General features: G+C 43.9%; 2 protein-coding genes across 3 annotated transcripts in view; one reads left to right on the top strand and one right to left on the bottom strand.

Moving 5' to 3' along the window:
- C16H17orf78 (chromosome 16 C17orf78 homolog) overlaps positions 1 to 10,382 on the top strand; it is a 16,321-nt gene extending 5,939 nt beyond the window's left edge. The window contains exons 4-7 of one of the 2 annotated variants that reach the window (XM_023204710.2): positions 4,402 to 4,524; positions 7,381 to 7,505; positions 7,955 to 8,077; positions 10,305 to 10,382. In XM_023204710.2, coding sequence (XP_023060478.2) covers positions 4,402 to 4,524; positions 7,381 to 7,505; positions 7,955 to 8,077; positions 10,305 to 10,382 — 449 coding nt within the window. Of the gene's footprint in view, positions 1 to 4,401; positions 4,525 to 7,380; positions 7,506 to 7,954; positions 8,078 to 10,304 lie in introns of those variants that run through there. The other variant, XM_023204711.2, reaches the window with a different exon arrangement.
- Positions 1 to 22,667, bottom strand: part of ACACA (acetyl-CoA carboxylase alpha) — a 344,091-nt gene that overhangs the window by 307,740 nt on the left and 13,684 nt on the right. The window lies entirely within an intron of this gene.

Genomic DNA, 22,667 nt, shown 5'->3' with positions numbered 1-22,667 from the left:
TCTAGACACATTCCAAAGGACATTATGCAAGCCCTGCCTCAGTTTCCTTCCCAACACTCAGCTTTTTCCCAACAGTGGTGGAGGGGAGAATGAAGTTATTGTTTATTGGTAGAATTTTAGCTGGGGAAGATAAAACAGTTCTGGAGACGGATGGTGGTGTGGCTAAACAGTGTGAATGTGCTTAGTGCCATAGAACTGCACAACTAAAAACAGTAAGTTTTATGCAAATGTTATCACAATTTTAAAACACAATCTAATTAGAATATGGTCAAAAGACATAAACACACACTTTCACCACAAAGGATGACCTGTCACCAAAGATGGATGGCAAGTCAGCACATGAAAAGATGATCAGGCTGGGTACAGTGGTAATAGCTCATGCCTATAATCCCAGCGCTTTGGGAGGGCAAGGTGCAGGGATCATTTGAGGCCAGGAGTTCGAGACCAACACAAGCAACATGACAAGACCCCTGTCTCTACAAAAATAAAATAAAATTAGCCAGGTGTGATGGTGCACACCTGTGGTCTCAGCTATGTGAGAAGCTGAGGTAGGAGGATCGTGTAAGCCCAGACAGCAAGGCTGCAATTATCTGTGATTGTGCCACTGCACTCCAGCCTGGGTGACATAGTAAAACCCCGTCTCATCAGGTGCGGTGGCTCACGCCTGTAATCCCAGCACTTTGGGAGGCCGAGGCAGGCGGATCACGAGGTCAAGAGATCAAGACCATCCTGGCCAACATGGTAAAACACCATCTCTACTAAAAATACAAAAATTAGCTGGGCGTGGTGGCATGTACCTGTAGTCCCAGCTACTCAGGAGGCTGAGACAGAATAGCTTGAACCCAGGAGGTGGAGGTTGCAGTGAGCTGAGATCACGACACTGCAGTCCAGCCTGGCGACAGAGCAAGACTCTGTCTCAAAAAACAAAACAAAACAAAATTTAAAAATTAGCCGGGCATGGAGGCACGCACCTGTAATCCCAGCTACTCGGGAGGCTGAGACAGAAAAATGACTTGAATCCAGGAGGCAGAGGTTGTAGTGAACCAAGATCAAGCCACTGCATTCCAGCCTGGGTGACAGAGTGAGACACCCTCTCAAAAAATAAACAAGCTCAAAAGACTCTGGCAGGGTTTTGAACTTTCAACATTAATGCAAATTAATTAAATCAAATTGTTTCCTTCTTAACATGTGACAACTTGCTGTCCATGGCAGCTGTGATGAGGAATAGTGGACTTAAGTCATTTGGGAGTTTGGAGCACTCTGGGTGGAGTGAATATAGTGCTAGGCATTGTGGGACTTGAGGCAACTAAGGACAGTAGCTCTTAGAAATTGGGACAAGGAAAACTGAGAGGTTAAGGGAGAGGAGAGATGCCAAAGATCAACCTGACCTAATTCAAAAATTTGCATTTGGCTAGCCTCCCAGAGACAAAGAAACTCTTCCCCTTCCTTCATAACATAGTAGTTGGTTCCCACATCTAGAATTTAAGCTAATACTCTGTACTATTTGAACTATGCAAAAAGATCAAATGAATATTTATAGATTAGTTTGGGGACCTAATCATCACTCCTGATACATTTTTATGAAACCATAATGATGAATCCCAAACAACCTATTTATTTATTTGAGACAGAGTCTCGCTTTGTCCCCCAGGCTAGAGTACAGTGGTGTGATCTCGGCTCACCGCAACCTCCGCCTCCCAGGTTCAAGCAATTCTCACGCCTCAGCCTCTCAAGCAGCTGGGATTACAGGCCTGCACCACTACGCCCAGCGAATTTTTTGTATTTTTAGTAGAGATGGGGTTTTGCCATGTTGGCCAGGCTGGTCTCAAGCTCCTGTCCTCAAGTGATCTGCCCACCTCAGCTCCCAAAGTGCTGGGATTATAGGCGTGAGCCACCTCACTTGGCCCAAAACAACCAATTTATGAATGAACTTTTGAAACATAATCCCTTCTACAAGTTTGAAACTTCCTATTCTGAATGTAAATCTCCGCTCAGTACCAGGATGTGATAAACCTCAAACAGGGTAGAAATAAAAATTAGAGCCGGGTGTGGTGTCTCATGCCTATAATTCTAGCACTTTGGGAACCCGAGGCGGGGACACGAGGTCAGGAGCTCGAGACCAGCCTGGCCAACATAGTGAAACACCGTCTCTACTAAAAATACAAAAATTAGCCAGGTGTGGTGGTGTGTGCCTGTTGTCCCAGACAGTCTGCACAGAAGGATGTCCTGGAATCGGTCAGAAGACAGTTCATGAAAATGTCCTCAGGTAAAATAGAAATTTGAAACTGTAAGGGTGAGAATGTTCTGCAATACAAATGGTCATCAGAAGATGCAGGTCAACATGGAATGTAGAAAAAGGTAAATGGAGACTATTTGTTATTATTTATGAAATTTGGAAAATGAAAAGGCCGCTATTATCAATATTTCAAAATTTCCTTCTGGTGGAGAAAGAAGACTCATTAGGTCACCTTTTTCCTCCTCTTTCAATCATAATATCATTCAGTTTGCAAAGTGTTTATACACATGCTTTCTCATTTTTATTTCTTTCTGATCTTCACAACACCCCTGTGAAATAGGTAGACCAAGTATTATTTTACTATTGCCATCTTACAGATTTAAAAAAACAAATCACAGAGAACTTGTGGTGACTTGTCCAAAGTGAGATTTGTTTATTTTTATCTAATCTGACTCATAAACACATAAGTTATCACTTCAAAGAACTGACTAGCACTATGCTGAAAATGTTCTTGTTTTTCCTTTTGAACCTCTTGACTTTATGTCTGTCTCTGACAATGTCTGCCAACACTGTCTTCCTGATTAAACTGGAATCAGCATTACTTCTTCCCCTATAATTTCTTTTTCTTTTTTTTTTTTTTTTTTTTTTGAGATGGAGTCTTGCTCTGTCACCCAGGCTGGAGTGCAGTGGCCGGATTTCAGCTCACTGCAAGCTCCGCCTCCCAGGTTCACGCCATTCTCCTGCCTCAGCCTCCCGAGTAGCTGGGACTACAGGCGCCCGCCACCTCGCCCGGCTAGTTTTTTGTATTTTTAGTAGAGACGGGGTTTCACCGTGTTAGCCAGGATGGTCTCGATCTCCTCACCTCGTGATCCGCCCGTCTCGGCCTCCCAAAGTGCTGGGATTACAGGCTTGAGCCACCGCGCCCGGCCTTTCCCCTATAATTTCATATACAGTGCCTGGGACTATAGCCACTGGCCTCTAAGGTAAAGAACTAACATTTTCTTATGGACTTAAGACATGGAAGAGTAATTTAGAAAAGTCAAGTAGAATTTATAGGCCTTAATTTAATAAGCAATGATATGAGACCACTAAAAATAGAAGAGAAACCACACTGTCTGAATTGGATTAGGTCAATTCTGGAGACGAGTGAGGTTACTTCCAGACTCCAGCTAGACTCTGTCCACCTCCCATCACTTCCACTGCTGGTGTGAATCACATCATCTCTCATCTGGACTTTTGCAATGGCCTCCTAACAGGTTACCTTGCTTCTACCCTTGCCCACTGCTAACCCATTCCCAACACAGTAGCCCAGAGATGCTTTGAAAGCAAGGCCAGGCCAGGCACAGTGGCTCACGCCTGTAATCCCAGCACTTTGGGAGGCCGAGGTGGGTGGATCACTTGAGGTCAGGAGTTTAAGACCAGCCTGGCCAACATGGTGAAACCCCCATCTCTACCAAAAAATACAAAACTTAGCCAGGTGTGACGGTGTGCACCTGTAGTCTCAGCTACTTGGGAGGCTGAGGCACGAGAATCACTTTAACTTGGGAGGGAGAGGTTGCAGTGAGCTGAGATCACGCCACTGCACTCCAGCTTGGGTGACAGAGGGGGACCCTGTCTCAAAAAGAAAAAAAAAAAAAAAAATGCTGAATGAATGAAATCAAGGAGTGCATGAAGCTGGGTGGCTTTTCCTTCTTCTAGCTCCTCCTGCTTTCCCCAGTCCCCTCTCAGAGTAGTTGATCTAGATTCTACTAGACACACTTACAGCAGTCATTAAGGCTAACTGTGACATTTCAGGTTCTTCCTTGGACTTTAGAGCCATCTCTTTTTAAAGAAGGAAACCGTCAGCAGTTTTTAGCGGCCTTCATCTTTATTATTATTGTGGCCTAAATAATGATAGACAATGATATCATTGGTATCACTCCTTCACTCTGATCCTATGTTAGTCAAAAGTCCCAAGGGCATTTAATCCATATCTCTTATTAGTATTGCTAAACCCTTATTTACTCTTGGCATTATTTTGTGCTCGCACCCTAAACCTATGGAAAGACAGGTTAATGGGATCACAATTGGAAGTTTACTATCAGCTGGGTAGGGTTTTATCAGATAAAATCAAAGCCAGGATGAAGTTTTCCCCTAAAATTTCATCTTTTCTACTTTGTTTATAGCTTTTCTACCAGGGATCTCACAATGTAAAGTCTATGCAGTGATGGGGGCTTCATCAGAGACTTTTTCCACCACCACCCCTTCTATAACTCCTGGGAATAAAGAAGAGAAAACTACAAGTACTGGTAATTTTTCTAGCTTTGAAATGAAAAACTACAGAATAAGTAGGAGTAAAATAAGAACAGAAAAAGAAACATTTTTAGCCCCAGTGTTAGTCTGGATCTACTGATATTTTTCTTAAGGTTGAGAAGTTACTGACTGTACGTTGAAAAATCATTCTCTTTTTTATTTAAAAAAAAATTAGCTTCTCTAGGCCAGGAGCTGTGGCTCATGTCTGTAATCTCACCACTTTGGGAGGCCGAGGTGGGTGGATCACCTGAGGTCAGGAGTTCAAGACCAGCCTGACCAATATGGTGAAACCCCGTCTCTACTAAAAATACAAACATTAGCCAGACGCGGTGGCACAGGCCTGTAATCCCAGCTATATGGAAGGCTGAGGCAGGACAATTGCTTGAACCCGGGAGGCGGAGGTTGCAGTGAGCCGAGATTGTCCCACTGCACTCTAGCCTGGGCGACAGAGTGAGACTTTGTCTCAAAACAACAACAACAAAATTAGCTTCTCTATAAAGAAGGTCCCAGAAATGTTTGTAATTTGACACCATCAATGATCATTTATCTCCACGCAAATGAGCTCACCCTGTAGCCAGAATTAGGGACAGAAAAAACTGTATTTCTGTAGTAGGTAATTCTAGCTGCTGTATGTATAGATGGACAATATTTAAACACTAAGCAATTTTTTTTTTTTTTTTTTTGAGACGGAGTCTTGCTCTGTCGCTCAGGCTGGAGTGCAGTGGCCGGATCTCAGCTCACTGCAAGCTCCACCTCCCGGGTTTACGCCATTCTCCTGCCTCAGCCTCCCGAGTAGCTGGGACTACAGGAGCCCACCACCTTGCCCGGATAGTTTTTTTTGTATTTTTAGTAGAGACGGGGTTTCACCGTGTTAGCCAGGATGGTCTCGATCTCCTGACCTCGTGATTCGCCCGTCTCGGCCTCCCAAAGTGCTGGGATTACAGGCTTGAGCCACTGCGCCTGGCCGACACTAAGCAATTGTAAGAGTCATGACACCAACCAAGTGCTTTTCTTTCTTTTCTTTTTTTTGAGACAGGGTCTTGTGTTGCTCAGACTGAAGTGCAGTGGTGCAGACATGGCTCACTGCAGCCTCGACCTCTGGGGGTCAAGTGATCCCCCCACCTCAGCCTCCTGAGCAGCTGTGACTACAGGTGTGTACCACCATGTTCAGCTAATTTTTAAATTTTTGTAGAGACAGGGTCTCGCCACATTGTCCAAGCTGGTCTCAGACTCCTGGGCTCAAGCGATCCTACCACCTCAGCCTCCCAAACTGCTGGGATTACAGGCATTACCCACCATGCCCATCCCCAAGAGCATATATTTGTTTTGATATGGAGTCTCACTCAGTCACCCAGGCTGGAGTGCAGTGGTGTGAACTCGGCTCACCACAACCTCCGCCTCCTGGGTTCAAGCGATTCTCCTGCCTCAGCCTCCTGAGTAGCTGAGACTACAGGCATGCACCACCATGCCCAGCTAATTTTTGTATTTTTAGCGAGACAGGGTTTCACTATGTTGGCCAGGCTGGTCTCGAACTCCTGACTTTATGATCCACCCACCTCAGCCTCCCAAAGTGCTGGGATTATAGGCGTGAGCCACTGCGCCCGGCCTCCAAGAGCATCTTTTCATCTTCACTGTTTCTTTGGTTTTTGTTTTTTAAGATGGAGTCTCATTCTGTACCCCAGGCTGGAGTGCAGTAGCACAGTCTCAGCTCACTGCAACCTCTGCTTCCTGGATCCAAGAAATTCTCCTGCCTCAGCCTCCTGAGTAGCTGGGACAACAGACACACACCACCATGCCTGGCTAATTTTTGTATTTTTAGTAGAGATGGGTTTCACCATGTTGGCCAGGCTGGTCTCAAACTCCTGACCTCAAGTGATACGCCCACCTCGGCCTCCTAAAGTGCTGGGATTACAGGTGTGAGCCACCGCACACAGCTTTCTTCACTGTTTTTTAGCAAGAGTCGTCCTTAAATTGGCCAGGACTAAAATTCTGTAAGATTCCAATTTAGGTTACATCCTAGTTTCTACTAGGGGAAAAAATGTGATATTAGTAATAACAAGATGCATATTAGGACCAGGTGAGGTGGCTCACACCTGTAATTCCAGCACTTTGGGAGGCCAAGGCTGTAGGATCACTTCAGGCCAGGAGTTCAAGCTCAGTGGGAAATATAATGAGACTGTCCGTACAAAAATTTTTAAAAAATTAGCCGGGCATGGTGGCGTTCACCTGTGGTCTGAGCTACTCGGGAGGCTAAGGTGGGAGGATGGTTTGAGCCTGGGAGATTGAGACTGACGTGAGCCGAGATTGTGCCACTGCATGCCAGTCTGAGCGACAGAATGAGAAAAAGATGCATATTAGCCATTTGCCGCCGGATTGAGTTTCTGACCCAGAAGCAGTGCTAATTTTCACATTTCTTCCTCTTATACCCCATGAAAGCCAGGAGAAACACAGGAAAGGGGATTTTCTAATCCCATTAAATGTGTCAGAGCAAAATGGTAGGAACCCTGATAAAGCTGACAATGAAAGAAGTTTAGAACTCCAGGTGTATCCAAGATTTTTCTTCCTGCAAGCAATGTAAGAATCAGCCCTATGTGATTATGGAAAATCCCCAATTCCAGGGAAGGTGACTCATTGGGAAGAGGGTGCAAAAGAAGTTAGAGCAGAGCCCATGATATTCAGCTCACCCCCACTCCCTCCAACCCTGAGTTTCAATTGGAAATTCTGCCTCTGCCTCTGGGTCTGGCTGGGCCTCTAATAGTTTTGTGAGCCAGAATAACTTCAGGTCAAAGGGTCAATCTCTTCCCTCTCTCAAATTTTCTTTTCTCCCTCTTCCACTCCCCTCTCTCCTTTAGACACAGATGAGAACCTAGAGAAGAGACAGAAATGGAGTATTGTGGTCAAAATTCTGATTGCTGTCACCCTGTTGCTCAGTGGAGTTGCCATTATAGTATTTGTAATTTTTGAAGTCCCATGCCCTGTAAGTTTGCTGTTGTATTGAATCCTTTGACTTGACCTATAAAGACTTTCTTCTGTTCCAGAGGCAGCTTGGCATAAGGAGAAAAGCAGACTTTGGAATTTGAGTAGATCTGCCACTGACACTCACTAGCTGAGTGGTTTTGGGAAAGTTGCTTGACTTTTTCTAACCTCAGAGCCTCATGTGTAAAATAAGTCTCATGATATTTGCCTCTCATGCTAGTTATAAAGATTGAGATCCTGTGTGAAAGGCACCTGGCACATAGGTGCTCGCTAAATGCAAGTTCCTTTCCTCTGCTGTACTTAGACATTTTCTAGGAAGGATAGGTCCATAGGACTGAATATTTTATTTAGAAGAGATGACTTCCTTTAAGTTGCCCAACATGAGGTTTGGAAGAAAACCAAATGCTTAGCAGCCACTTGATATTAATACCAGTCATTTTCTCCCTTCAGTGTCAATGCCTAGGAGCCAGGGAGCTGTGCCAATGCCAGCGGTTGTGGAGATGGCAAAGGAAGGGAGGCCAGCCACCTGGGACAGCTGAATTCAAGCTTGACCCTCAGCCTCAGAAGGAAAGTGTTCTCTGTGTGGTTTATGTCATTTGCTTAAAGAAGGTGGGGTAGAGGTTGGGCGCAGTGACTCACGCCTGTAATCCCAGCACTTTGAGAGGCCGAAGCGGGTGCATCACCTGAGGTGATTGAGACCAGCCTGACCAACATGATGAAACGTCTCTACTAAAAATACAAAAATTAGCCAGGCGTGGTGGCACATGCCTGTACTCCCAGCTACTCGGGAGGCTGAGGCAGGAGAATCACTTGAACCTGGGAGGCAGAAATTGCAGTGAGCCGAGATTGTGCCACTGCACTCCAGCCTGGGCAACAGAGTAAGACTCTGTCTCAAAAAAAAAAAAAAAAAAAGAGAGAAAAAGAAAAGAAAATGAGGTTAATATATAAGTGATAGGAGATTCCTCCCTAAGAGGACTGTGAAAAATATATTATTTTTAATGTGCTAGGAACAGGGAGCTGCTTCAGTTATGAAGCAAATGTGGGCAATCCTTCTTACATCAGGAAATAGGTAGGATTTTATACTACTGTTTTCCTAACATCAGTCCACCCATAATACAATGGGGTGCTTATTGAATACACATACCTCTGGGCCCCATATAAACTGAATCAGATGATTTAGATTGGAGCCAAGAATCTTTTAAGATTTTTAAGGCCAGGCCTGATTCATCATGCCTGCAATCCCAGTGCTTTGGGAGGCAGAAGCAGGAAACTTGCTAGAGTTCAGGAGACCAGCCTAGGCAACATAGTGAGACACTGTCTCTATAAAAAAAAAAATAGATATATATATATATATACACACACACACGTATATATATACATAGAGATATATACATGTATATATAACAACAAAAAACATGTATATATATACGTGTGTGTGTGTGTGTGTGTGTATATATATGTAGCCAGCTGGGCCGGGCACGGTGGCTCATGCCTGTAATTCCAGGACTTTGGGAGGCCAAGGCAGGTGGATCACGAGGTCAAGAGATCGAGACCATCCTAGACAACATGGTGAAACCCCCATCTCTACTAAAAATACAAAAATTAGCTGGGCATGGTGGCACGCACCTGTAGTCCCAGCTACTCGGGAGGCTGAGGCAGGAGAATTGCTTGAACCCAGGAGACGGAGGTTGTGGTGAGCCGAGATTGTGCCACTGTACTCCAGCCTGGGTGACAGAGCAAGACTCAATCTCAAAAAAAGGAAAAAAAAAAGAAAAAGAAAAAAAAGCCAGCTGGTAGCACGTGCCTGTAGCCCTAGCTTCTTGGGAGGCTGAGGTGGGAGGGGATCACTTGGGCTCAGGAGCTGAAGTCTGCAGTGAGCTATGATCGAGCCACTGCACTCTAGCCTGGGAAAGAGAGTGAGACCCTGTCTCAAAAAAAAAAAAAAAAAAAAGAACATTATCATTTCTCCTGAACATTGGAAGAAATAGGCCTGAAGTAAATTACAAAGTCTAGTCCAGAATTAGAATTAGAGATAACCATGTAGCTGCAACTATGATTGAACTTCTATGAACATAATAAGCTACTAAATGATAAAGGAATAAAAATAGGGCCAGGCACGGTAGCTCACGCCTGTAATCCCAGCACTTTGGGAGGCCAACGTGGGCAGATCATGAGGTCAGGAGTTCGAGACCAGCCTGACCAACATGGTGAAACTCCATCTCAACTAAAAATACAAAAAATTAGCCGGGCATGGTGGCACATGCCAGTAATCCCAGCTACTCAGGAGGCTGAGGCAGGATAATCACTTGAACCCGGGAGGCAGGGGCTGCGGTGAGCCGAGATCACACCACTGCACTGCAGCTTGGGTGACAGAGCGAGACTCCGACTCAAAAAAAAAAAATAGTACTAAGATAGCAATTTTATATACATTATCTCATTTGAGCCTTACATAAATCCTGGAAAGTAGCCAGGGCAAGTATCTACATTTCACTCATACTTAAGTTGAGGCTTTAAGAGGTTATGTGACTTCCCAAGGTTACACAGCTGGTAGAACAGAACTATGATCCAGATCTTTTAATTACTTTGCTAGTGGGTTATAGGTTCCAAGCAATTATAGGTTCTCATACCTATGTGCACCTTGATCATACTTTCTCAGTGTAATTATTGATTAACAAAGAGGCAAAATGAAGTGCACTTGGAATTACATGGGGTTTTGTACTTAGCCAGCCCTTTTCTTCGTACATGAAGAACTATACACTTGCATCCTTTTTTAACTTTCATATTTCCTTTCAATCTCTAGGTTGGACGAGATGCTGCCAATTCATCAGACCCAAAGAAAGCTGCAGGGATCACTGTTATCCACCAGACATACTTCTAAAAAGTTCTGCTGTATCTCAAACACTGAATGATACTACACAGTCTTCTCCCTATCAATATGGGCACAATCTTGCCAATTTCACACTCGTATCTTCAGCAGGGACATTACAATCAAACACCAATTCCTGGTTAATGAAGGGAGAGTGTGGGCTTAGCAGAGTTACCCTCATGCCTCTGTCTGAGCCACAACCTTCTGTAATTCACTTCACACATCCATTAAAATTGATATCTTTCCATCCCCTCAGATGAGAACAAAAAGCGTTCCCTTCAAGCACTGTGAATGGACCTTATTGCTCTCTTTGACAGAAGACTCAAACACAGCCTCCAAGGAACAAGGCAGCTGTTAGTGGGACATAGCTTCCAACTCGTCTGTTATCTTCACAGCTGACTTCACGCTCACTGGCCCTCAACTAGCTTACAGTGGGACTCCTCATCTCCCTGATTGACATTCATAAGGTTTTGTAATTTAGCTTCTGGTACTACATGTACCTATCCACACACTGCTGAAGGGAACTTGACCCTATGCGTTCCAAAAGTCTTCCTCATAAGTTATCCCCAAAGGGTTCAGGGACTACAGACCATTAGTATCCAAGTGAAGTTTTCTGACAATCCAGAATTCCTAAGGTGGCTCTGATGTTATATCATACTTTAACAGAAAGCTGCATACCTTTTGGACAAGGATTCCAGAGCAAAATAATTATGACAATGCTGTTTCTCACAGAAGCATAACTATGAGTCAAATCTAACCTGCTTAAATAAGAGTTCGGTGAGAAAGTGAAACCACCTGATCTTGAATCAATGTTCAGGCAAAAAAGGAAATGTCAGGAGGGATAAGACAGGGTGAGGCCCTGCTTCTTTTCCGAAGAATCTGAAACCGTTCCATTTCATTTTGGTGGAATGGGTCTGTTTCTAAGTAATTCTGTTTTCTTACTTCTCCGGGAAAAAAAAAACAAAAACAAAAAAACAAAAAAACCCCATAAAACTGTATCCTTTCTTTCACTTCAAGTGCTGTCCAAAAAGTGATTATCAAAACAATACCAACAGGGGAAAATCTCACCCTAAGGCTCGATTTAATATTCAAGTCCAGCCTGAAAGAGACAACAGATACAAAACAAGGACATGTTTCAAAGAAGCTCCGAAGAACCTCTAGGGTCGGGCACGGTGGCTCACACCTGTAATCCCAGCACTTTGGGAGGCCAAGGTGGGCGGGTCACCTGAGGTCAGGAGTTTGAGACCAGCCTGGCCAACATGCTGAAACCCCATCTCTACTAAATACACAAAAATTAGCCGGGCATGGTGGAGGGCACCTATAATCTCAGCTACTGGGGAGGCGGAGGCAGGAGAATCACTTGAACCTAGGAGGTAGAGGTTGCAGTGAGTCGACATCTCGCCATTGCACTCCAGCCTGGACAACAAGAGCAAAACTCTATTTAAAAAAAAAACAAAAAAAGGAACCTCTGTATTTCCATAGAGCACACCTTGAAAATATGATAGAGAGGAAAGAACACTGTGTTGGCATTTGGATGAATGAGTATATTATTTGCATCCTGCCACTGATCCACAATGTTGCTTCAAGTTTATTTTGCCATCTGTGACTTAGTTTGACAATAAAATAGGAAGAAAAAAAAATGCCTGCTCTTTCCTAAGACCACTGGTGAAGATGATTAAAAGCATTAAATGCTTAGAAGTTCTTGGTCCAGAACTAATGCCTACACGCATCCTCACCCTTCCCAGCCTCACCCACCACTGAATGTCCCTTAATCCTGAAACATGAGATCTCCCAGGAGATAAAACCTATGGCAAAATCTGCACTCATCAACTCTTCTAACTCTTCTTGGAGGCCGGGCACAGTGGCTCAAGCCTGTAATCCTAGCACTTTGGGAGACCGAGGTGGACAGATGGCTTGAGACCAGGAGTTTGAGACCAGCCTGGACAACATGGTGAAACCCGTCTCTACTACTACTAAAAATACAAAAATTAGCCAGGCATGCTGGTGCGCACCTATAATCTCAGCTACTCCAGAGGCTGAGGCATGAGAATTGCTTGAACCTGAGATTGAACCACTGCACTCCAGCCTGGGTGACAGAGTGAGACTCTGTCTCTGTCTCAAAAAAAAAAAAAAAGTATAATTTGGGTAACATTTGTACTGACTCTATAGAAATTCACAGACAGAATCAAAATTATTTTGCTTTGGGGACAATTTGTTTCCCCTGACAAAGCATAGACCCCTCAGAGGATTTTCTGACTCCCTAATCAGTTAATAACTTCGAGTCCTATATTCCCTTACTAGTGAAGATCTTTAAAAACAGAGATGGGAGGCCGGGCGCGGTGGCTCAAGCCTGTAATCCCAGCACTTTGGGAGGCCGAGACGGGCGGATCACGAGGTCAGGAGATCGAGACCATCCTGGCTAACACGGTGAAACCCTGTCTCTACTAAAAAATACAAAAAACTAGCCGGGCGAGGTGGCGGGCGCCTGTAGTCCCAGCTACTCGGGAGGCTGAGGCAGGAGAATGGCGGGAACCCAGGAGGCAGAGCTTGCAGTGAGCTGAGATCCGGCCACTGCACTCCAGCCCGGGCGACAGAGCGAGCCTCCGTCTCAAAAAAAAAACCAAAAAAACAAAAAAACAAAAAACAGACATGGGAGAGAAGGCAGAGGAGAAAGGAGAACTCCTGTGTGGGCTTTGGGATGTGGACTTCAGTCTGCAGATCACTTCAGAGCTGGGCACCATTTCTAGTGTCACCATTACAGACCAAGTTACACACAACTTGATAAAACACTGTTTCTGTGGAAGTGCCAATTATTCCTGTGGAATTATTCACTGTTTCGTTTCTTTTTCTTTTTTTGAGATGGAGTTTCGCTCTGTTGCCCAGGCTGGAGTGCAATGGCACAATCTCGCGTTCAAACTATTCTCGTGCCTCAGCCTCCTGAGTAGCTGGGATTACAGGCATGTGCCACCACACCCAGCTAATTTTTGTATTTTTAGTAGAGATGGGGTTTCACCATATTGGTCAGGCTGGTCTTGAACTCCTGACCTCAAGCGATCCACCCGCGTTGGCCTCCCAAAGTGCTGGGGTTAAAAGGCTAGGCATGGGCCACTGCGCCTAGCCTTATTTGCTGTTTCTATTGCAAGTTCTTTCTTATTAAGCTACCACACTGTTTTTATAATTATTAAAGTACATTCTCGGCCGGGCACAGTGGCTCACGCCTGTAATCCCAGTACTTTGGGAGGCTGAGGCGGACGGATCACAAGGTCAGGAGATCGAGACCATCAAGGCTGACATGGTGAAACTCCATCTCTACTAAAAAAAAAAAAAAAAGAAGAAAAAGAAAAAGAAAAAAGAAAAATTAGCCGGCTGTGGTGGCGGGCGCCTATAGTCCCAGCTACTTGGGAGGCTGAGGCAGAAGAATGGCGTGAACCCAGGAGGCGGAGCTTGCAGTGAGCCAAGATCATGCCACTGCACTCCAGCCTGGGCGACACAGCGAGACTCCATCTCAAAAAAAAAAAAATAAATAACAAAATAAAGTACATTCTCATCATAAAAACTTTTAGAAAATACTCAAAAGTATAAAGAATAAAAGTAATACCTAATCTCTCTTCCCAGAGATAATCATTAACACTGGTTAATATGTAGTCAGTGGTTAATATATCTCTTTATGAACATTATAAATATAAATACACATATAATAAAAAGACACATACAAAACTTCATATTCTTCACACCGCTTTAAATCTGTTTCTTTGGCTGGGCGCGGTGACTCATGCCTGTAATCCCTGCACTTTGAGAGGCCAAGGTGGGTGGATCACTTGAGTCAGGAGTTTGAGACCAGCCTGGTCAAAATGGTGAAATACCATGTTTACTAAATATACAAAAAATGAGTTGGGCATGGTGTCAGGCGCCTGTAATCCCAGCTACTTGGGAGGCTAAGGCAGGAGAATCACTTGAACGCAGGAGGTAGAGGTTGTGGTGAGTCGAGATTGTGTCACTGCACTCTAGCCTGGGTAACAAAGCAAGACTCTATCTCAAAAAAAAAAAATCTGTCTCTTCTTGGCTAATATATTACTACTACATTTCCAGAAGCTGTGTTTATTTTCAAGTTTTAGAGGTGACTAGAAGCTGTTCCACCTTTTTTTAAATTTTTATGTTTTGAGATGGAGTTTTGTTCTTGTGGCCCAGATTGGAGTGCAATGGCGTGATCTTGGCTCACCACAACCTCCTCCTGCCGGGTTAAAGCAATTCTCCCGCTTCAGCTTCCCAAGTAGCTGGGATTACAGGTGCATGCCCCCACTCTCGGCTAATTTTTGTATTTTTAGTAGAGATGAGGTTTCACCATGTTGATCTGGCTGGTCTTGAACTCCCAACCTCAGGTGATCTGCCTACCTCGGCCTCCCCAGGTGCTGGGATTACAGGCGTGAGCCACTGTGCCCTAAGGGTTAATGTCACCACAATATTTTTTGATAGGCCCCAAAATTAAGATAGGTAGTTGAGTAGGGCAAAGAAGGTACATTCACAAAAACCTCCAATTTAAACTTTTTAAGTTATTGCTGAATGACATTAAGTAAAGAGCCATATTTGCATGTGTATTAAAAGCATTACTTTGTTAAACAGAAACAGTTAAAATATACAACAGCCAGGCATGGTAGCTCATGCCTGCAATCCCAGCACTTTGGGAAGCCGAGTCGGGTGGATCATCTGAGGTCGGGAGTTTGAGACCTGCCTGGACAACATGGTGAAACCCCGTCTCTACCAAAAATACAAAAATTAGCCAGGTGTGGTGGCGTGCACCTGTAATCCCAGCTACTCGGGAAGCTGAGGCAGGAGAATCCCTTGAACCCAGGAGGTAGAGGTTGCAGTGAGCTGAGATGGCACCACTGCACTCCAGTCTGGGTGACAGAGTGAGACTCCATCTCAAAAAAAAAAAAAAAAAAGATAAATATAAATAAAATATAGAACATATTGTATATCTCTGTTTTGCCATTTCTTCATTTTTTAGATAAACCCGTAATCTCAAAAATCAAAGTGACCTGGGACTTTGGATCTCTGAAAGACCTGAACAAGCCATTAACATCCTTCCTTTTCTGTATTCCCAGGCCTAGTGCAACGGTGGTTTCAGAGATGGTACTGGCCTTAACCATTATTTCCTCATATTTACTACCCTCTCCTATTAATATTTTGGATGCTTTCTTTTTTTCTTTTTCTTTTTTATTTTTTTTTTAGACGGAGTCTCGCTCTGTCGCCCAGGCTGGAGTGCAGTGGCCGGATCTCAGCTCATTGCAAGCTCCGCCTCCCGGGTTTACGCCATTCTCCTGCCTCAGCCTCCCAATAGCTAGGACTACAGGCGCCCGCCACCTCGCCCGGCTAGTTTTTTTTTTTGTATTTTTTAGTAGAGACGGGGTTTCACCGTGTTAGCCAGGATGGTCTTGATCTCCTGATCTTGTGATCCGCCCGTCTCGGCCTCCCAAAGTGCTGGGATTACATGCTTGAGCCACCGCGCCCGGCCAATATTTTGGATGCTTTCTAATCACTGTCCAGCAGATTCTGACCTAGAGCACTTTTCCTATGTCTATGTCCATAACTATCCATTTTCCAAGGAAGAGTTGCTGCATGTACTTATGACTAAAGGCCAGAAGAAGTCCTTTTATTTTTTGTTTGCCCTGGACAGGTTGAGAGTCCTATGATCCCTTCCTTCCCAACCCACTGATATTCCATTCCTACTCTCAAAAAGTATTCCACTTTCTGAGTTGACACAATGGCCTTCAGGTTGCCTTGAATTACTTATCTTGTTTTTTAAATTATTATTATACTTTAAGTTCTAGGGTACATGTGCACAACCTCCAGGTTTGTTACATATGTATACATGTGCCATGTTGGTTTGCTGTACCCATTAACTCGTCATTTACATTAGGTATATCTCCTAATGCTATCCTTCTCCCAGCCCCCACCCCACGACAGGCCCTGGTATGTGATGTTCCCCACCCTGTGTCCAAGTGTTCTCATTGTTCAATTTCCACCTATGAGTGAGAACATGCGGTGTTTGGTTTTCTGTCCTTGCGATAGTTTGCTCAGAATGATAGTTCCCAGCTTCATCCATGTCCCTAGAAAGGACATGAACTCATCCATTTTTATGGCTGCATAGTATTCCATAGTGTATATGTGCCACATTTTCTTAATCCAGTCAGTTACTTATCTTCTTATATGTATTTACTGGTTCTTCTGCTTGAAGACCAGTATCTGTGTTAATTTGTATATCTGTGTATTACTTTGTATCAACAAAGCACCATGTTCATAGTAGATACTAAAAATATTTGTTGATAATGTCACACTGCCAAATGGATAAGCTAAGGGTAGCATAACTGACTTTCTAGAAGAGAATGAAGTAAGCTTTATTTTTACATCAAAGTTGCTATCAGTTACCAGGGAGATGCAAACCAGTAAAGAGTCATACTATAATTGTTGCTAACACTTGAATTCATCTCTTTAGACTTATTTTCCCTCATGTTTCATTATCTGTTCCTTTTTCTCTTCCTCTTCATTATTACAACACTTTTCTTTTGTCTTTCCTTATTCAATGACCTGACTTGTCAGTGATCAAATTCTAAAAATCTCCCTTGATCTGAACTTCTAGTGAACTTGGATCCATGTTTATACTGAAATTTCAGATACAAGTTTTTCCTTTGCCTCACCCTCCTTCACTTGGTGCAGTGTAGCAACAGGTGCACCTTGGACTGTAATTGAGGAACTTTCGTTAGACTCTTGTGAATTTGCACCATCTAGTGGCTGAAATTGCTAACTACATCCTCTGAAAAGACAGTGGGCACAAATACAAAAATGTAAAATGGGGCCGGGCGCGGTGACTCACGCCTGTAATCCTAGCATTTTGGGAGGCCGAGGCGGGCGGATCACAAGGTCAAGAGATTGAGACTATCCTGGCTAACACTGTGAAACCCTGTTTCTAGTAAAAATACAAAAAATTAACTGGGCATGGTGGCACACACCTGCAGTCCCAGCTACTCAGGAGGCTCAGGCAGGAGAATCGCTTGAACTCGGGAGGTGGAAGTTGCAGTGAGCTGAGATCACGCCACTGCACTCTAGCCTGGGTGACAGAGCGAGACTCCGTCTCAAAAAAAGAAAAAAAAGTAAAATGGATAAACAAATAACAAATGTGAAGCCTGTACTCCTGCCCCAAGGGGAAAAAAAGTTACACACAACAGCCGAATTTCATCCTATTCACTGAAATTTAAAATAGGATGGAGAATGATATGTTTACAGGCTTAATGTCACAGTCTCTGCAGAATAAGATGATGCCCAGAATACTCTCCGAGGATTAACTCAAGACATTTTTGCTCCCTAATATACTGAAAAAGAAAAATAAACAGTGTAGGCTATAGGGTAAAGTTGTTATTGTCCTCTTGAAGAATCAAATATTCTATAGAAAACACACTAAACTTGAAGACTGATAAATTATACATATGATTATATCAGACAGCAGTTTATTTCTTCTACAGTGAATATTCTTGAACATGTTTATGTCTGAGACAAAGCCAAGAAGTGGAATTAATGGGCTATAGTTTACATATATCCTCAACTTTGCTAGATTACATATGGCTCTCTAAAGTGGTTGTACCAAGTATAGTACAATCAGCAGTAAAGACAGTACCCATTATTCCATTATTTCTCTAACTTGGAAATCTGGGATTTAAAAATGTTTGCCAGTCTGTTGTCTGTGAAGTAATGTTATTGTTGTTCTTATGTAAATTTTCATATTTAATAGTGTGGTTGAGCATCTTTGCAAAACAGATAGTTGGTGTGCTAGAGCAACACTGCAGTGAGGGAAGTCTGTCTGGCCTCCTCTTCTCCCTGCTGTGGTATCACATTTTTTTTTGAGAAGAAGTTTCGCTCTTGTTGCCTAGGCTGGAATGCAATGGCATGATCTCAGCTCACCACAACCTCCGCCTCCTGGGTTCAAGTGATTTTCCTGCCTCAGCCTCCTAAGTCGCTGGAATTACAGACATGTGCCACCACACCCCGCTAATTTTGTATTTTTAGGAGAGATAGGGTTTCTCCATATTGGTCAGGCTGTCTCAAACTCCCGACCTCAGGTGATCTGCCTCCAAAAGTGCTGGGATTACAGGCGTGAGTGAGCCACCATGGCTGGCCTTTTTTTTGAGACAGAGTCTCACACTGTTGCCCAGGCTGGAGTGCAGTGGCACAATCTCGGCTCACTGCAACCTCCACGTCCCGGGTTCAAGCGATTCTCCTGTCTCAGCCCCCTGAGTAGCTGGGATTACAGGTGCCCGCCACCATGCCCAGCTAATTTTTTGTATTTTTAGTAGAGACGGCATTTCAGCATGTTGGCCAGGCTGGTCTCAAACTCCTGACCTTGTGATTCGCCTGCCTCGGCCTCCCAAAGTTCTGAGATTACAGGCGTGAGCCACCGCGGCCAGCCTGTGGTATCACTTTTTAACTCCTCTAACTCCCTCCCTGTTCTAGAAAGAATCTGATTTGCATATCCATGCTTTCAATTAAATCCTTTCACTGCAATGAACTCATGCTTCCTGGTAGATTAATTTTAAGCCTTTTATCTCTACCTATAGATAATAATAATAGCTAATATTGATGCACATTTACTATGTAAGATTAGTCTTTGCCTTCTACTAAAGTAATGTTAGGAAAACAAGTAGGTTTAGGGAGCATATCATTGGCCTGAACTATCATATCCTCAGAATCTGTCTCCCCATACACTCTCCTGCCTCAGTTTAATCTTCATACAATTCTCCACATTGTAACCAGTTTTTCAAAATACAGATTTGATCTTGTTACTCTTTTGCTAAAAAACTTTCAGTGACTTCCCACTGCTATCAGGATAAAGTCCAAAACCCTCAAGATGACTGCCAAGGCCCTAGATAATCTGCCTGCCTCCCTCCAGTCTCCTCTCCCCGACTCTTCCCCTTCTCTAGCTTCAGCGGCAATGGATTAGCTCCTTTCCCTCCTCAAGTCCTGTGCTGTTCTGTCTGCCTGGAATATGGTTTCTACTCTCATCCCTTTTCCCCTTCTTCACTACTATTAGCCTAGTAACTTTCCACTCTTCCTTCAGATATTGGCTCAACAGTCACTTCCTCAGTCTGACCTTCTAAACTCCATCAGATTCCTCTATACTGTTTTATAGTGTAAATTTCCTTCCTGGTATTCATCTGTTGGTAATTATGTATTTCTGTAGTATTTCGTTGATGCCTGGTTCTCTCATAGAGAGACAATGAATCTTACACTGTATTTCTAAGCCCAGGGCTATGTTTCACGCTTTCGCTTTCGTAGAGACTTAGTAAATACGAGCCCTTAATGAAAAAACAGACAGATGGGGATTGGGTTGGTCCTTTTCCCAGAATCTCTTTGTTTCAAGGTTCCAGATACCAGAAATTTAGAAGCCATTTTCTAGGTGCCCTTTCTTCTTTTACCATGAGTCACCAGGTTACTATTAAATACTACTGGACTTTTTCTCACTTACTCCTTTGAGGTAGTTACAATTACCACCTGCATTTTATAGAAGAGGAAGTTGAGGATCAGATACTTGCCGAAGGTCATAGAGCTAGTAAGTGACATAACTAGGATTCCGACATAGGTAGGTAACATCAAAATCTCCATACTCTTAACCACTACACATCACATAACCTCTATTTACGTCTTTCATTGATGTTTCCATTGAGTGGCTGATCTCCTTCTTATCTATTTCTAGGAACTGCTTCTGTGTGTGTGTGTGTGTGTGCGTGTGTGTGAGATGGGGTCTCATTCTGTTGCGCAGGTTAGAGCGCAGTGGCATGATCATGGCTCACTGCTCTAGGAGCTCTTTATATTAGATGATTAGCCTTTTGTGATATGAGTAGCAAACATTTTTCCATTTACGTGTTTTTTGTTTGTTTTTTTTTTTCTTTTCTTTTTTTTTTTTTGGAGATGGAGTCTTGCTGTGTCACCCAGGCTTAAGTACAGTGGCACAATCTTAGCTCACTGCAACCTACGCCTTCTGCGTTCAAGCAATACTCCTGCCTCAGCCTCCCTAGTAGCTGGGATTACAGGCGTGCACCACCACATCTGGCTAACTTTTGTATTTTTAACAGAGACAGGTTTTCACCATGCTAGCCAGGCTGGTCTCAAACTCCTGACCTCGGATGACCCGCCCACCTCAGCCTCCCAAAGTTCTGGGATTACAGACATGAACCAACATGCCTGGCCCCATTTATGTTTTGACATAGGATTTTTTTTTTTTTTTTTTTTTTGCTGTGCAGAAATTTTGAGTTTTGTATAGTCAAATTATTAACTTCTGTTTCTATGCCTTCTGTATTTTGAGCCATACTTAGGAAGATTTTTGCTTCCCCATGTCAAAATTATGTAGGAATTCTCTCATATTCTCTTCTAATAGTTTTATAGTTCTTAACTTTTCTTTTTCTTTTTGAGAAGGAGTCTTCCTCTGTCGCCCAGGCTGGAGGCAGTGGCGTGATCTCAGCTCACTGCAATCTCTGCCGCCTGGGTTCAAACAATTCTCTTGTCTCAGTCTCCCAAGTAGCTGGGACTACAGGCGCCCGCCACCACGCCCGGCTAATTCTTGTATTTTTTTTTTTTTTTTTTTTTTTTTTTTGAGACGGAGTCTTGCTCTGTCGCCCGGGCTGGAGTGCAGTGGCCGGATCTCAGCTCACTGCAAGCTCCGCCTCCCGGGTTTTGGCCATTCTCCTGCCTCAGCCTCCGGAGTAGCTGGGACCACAGGCGCCCGCCACCTCACCCGGCTAGTTTTTTGTATTTTTGGTAGAGACGGGGTTTCACCGTGTTAGCCAGGATGGTCTCGATCTCCTGACCTCATGATCCGCCCGTCTCGGCCTCCCAAAGTGCTGGGATTACAGGCTTGAGCCACCGTGCCCAGCCTTAATTCTTGTATTTTTAGTAGAGATGGAGTTTCACTATATTGGTCAGGCTGGTCTCAAACTCCTGATCTCAGATGAACCACCAGCCTCAGCCCCTGCAAAGTGCTGGGATTACAGCTGCGAGCCACCACACCTGGCCTTTTTTTTTTTTTTTCTTTAAACATTTAATCCACTTGAAATTAAAATTACATGGCAAGCCCCATAATATTTCCTTTTTTTTAGAGCCTACATGGTCTTAATAATGCTCTGCTGATTATGTTCCACCTCCCACCTTTACTGCTTCTTCTTTCTCTTAAATCTACTTCTCCCTTTCTGGATTAGTGGGCTCTTCTGTGTCTTACCTGTTGTCATCCAAGTTTCTATTCTTCACTCTTCCTTCTTTTGGTTTTTCCATTCAATGAGTTCAGGCAATCTTGTCTTCTCCTGTGGCTTCCAATTTTCCATCAATCTCTTGCTCACTCCTTCATCTATTTAACTCTGACCTGAATGTCTCCCTTGGCTTTTTTTTCATTATATTTTTAAATTTTTATTTTTTTTTGAGGCAGAGTCTTGCTCTGTTGCCCAGGCTGGAGTGCAGCGGCATGATCTCGGCTCGCTACAAGCTCCACCTCCCGGGTTCATGTCATTCTCCTGCCTCAGCCTCCCAAGTAGCTGAGACTACAGGTGTCTGCCACCACACTCGGCTAATTTTTTTTTGTATTTTTAGTAGAGATGGGGTTTCACCATGTTAGCCAGGATGGTCTTGATCTCCTGACCTCATGATCCGCCCATCTCAGCCTCCCAAAGTGCTGGGATTACAGGCGTGAGCCACCGCACCCGGCCTTTTTCCTTTTTTCAGACAGAGTCGCCCTCTGTCGCCCAGGCTGGAGTTCAGTGGCGCCATCTCAGGTCACTGCAACCTCCACCTCCCAGGTTCAAGCGATTCTCCTGCTTCAGCCTCCTGAGTAGCTGGGATTACAGGTGCTCACCACAATGCCTGGCTATTTATTGTGTTTTTAGTAGAGATGGGGTTTCACCATGTTGGCTAAACTGTTCTTGAACTCCTGACCTCAAGTGATCCACCTGCCTCGGCCTCCCAAAGTGCTGAGATTACACGCGTGAGCCACAGCGTCCAGCCTCCCTTGGCTTTTGAATCCACCTATTGAATAGTGCCTGTATATCGTACAGGCACCTCAAACTCAACATATCCAGAACAAAATCTCCCCTTTTCCCTTCATGTTTGTGCTTTGTCCTCTGCTGCCTCTCTCTGGGTGAGTAGCATCAGTATCCACCTCAGCTGGACATCTGAGGATTATCTCTAATCCTACCACCTTCCTCTCTCTTCTCCCTCTAATTAATTACTTCTTAAATATCTTTTTTTTTTTTTTTTTTTTTTTTT

This window comes from Piliocolobus tephrosceles, chromosome 16, assembly GCF_002776525.5.
Source record: "Piliocolobus tephrosceles isolate RC106 chromosome 16, ASM277652v3, whole genome shotgun sequence".
Lineage (NCBI taxonomy): Eukaryota > Metazoa > Chordata > Mammalia > Primates > Cercopithecidae > Piliocolobus > Piliocolobus tephrosceles.
This window is presented reverse-complemented; position numbering and strand designations above follow the sequence as displayed.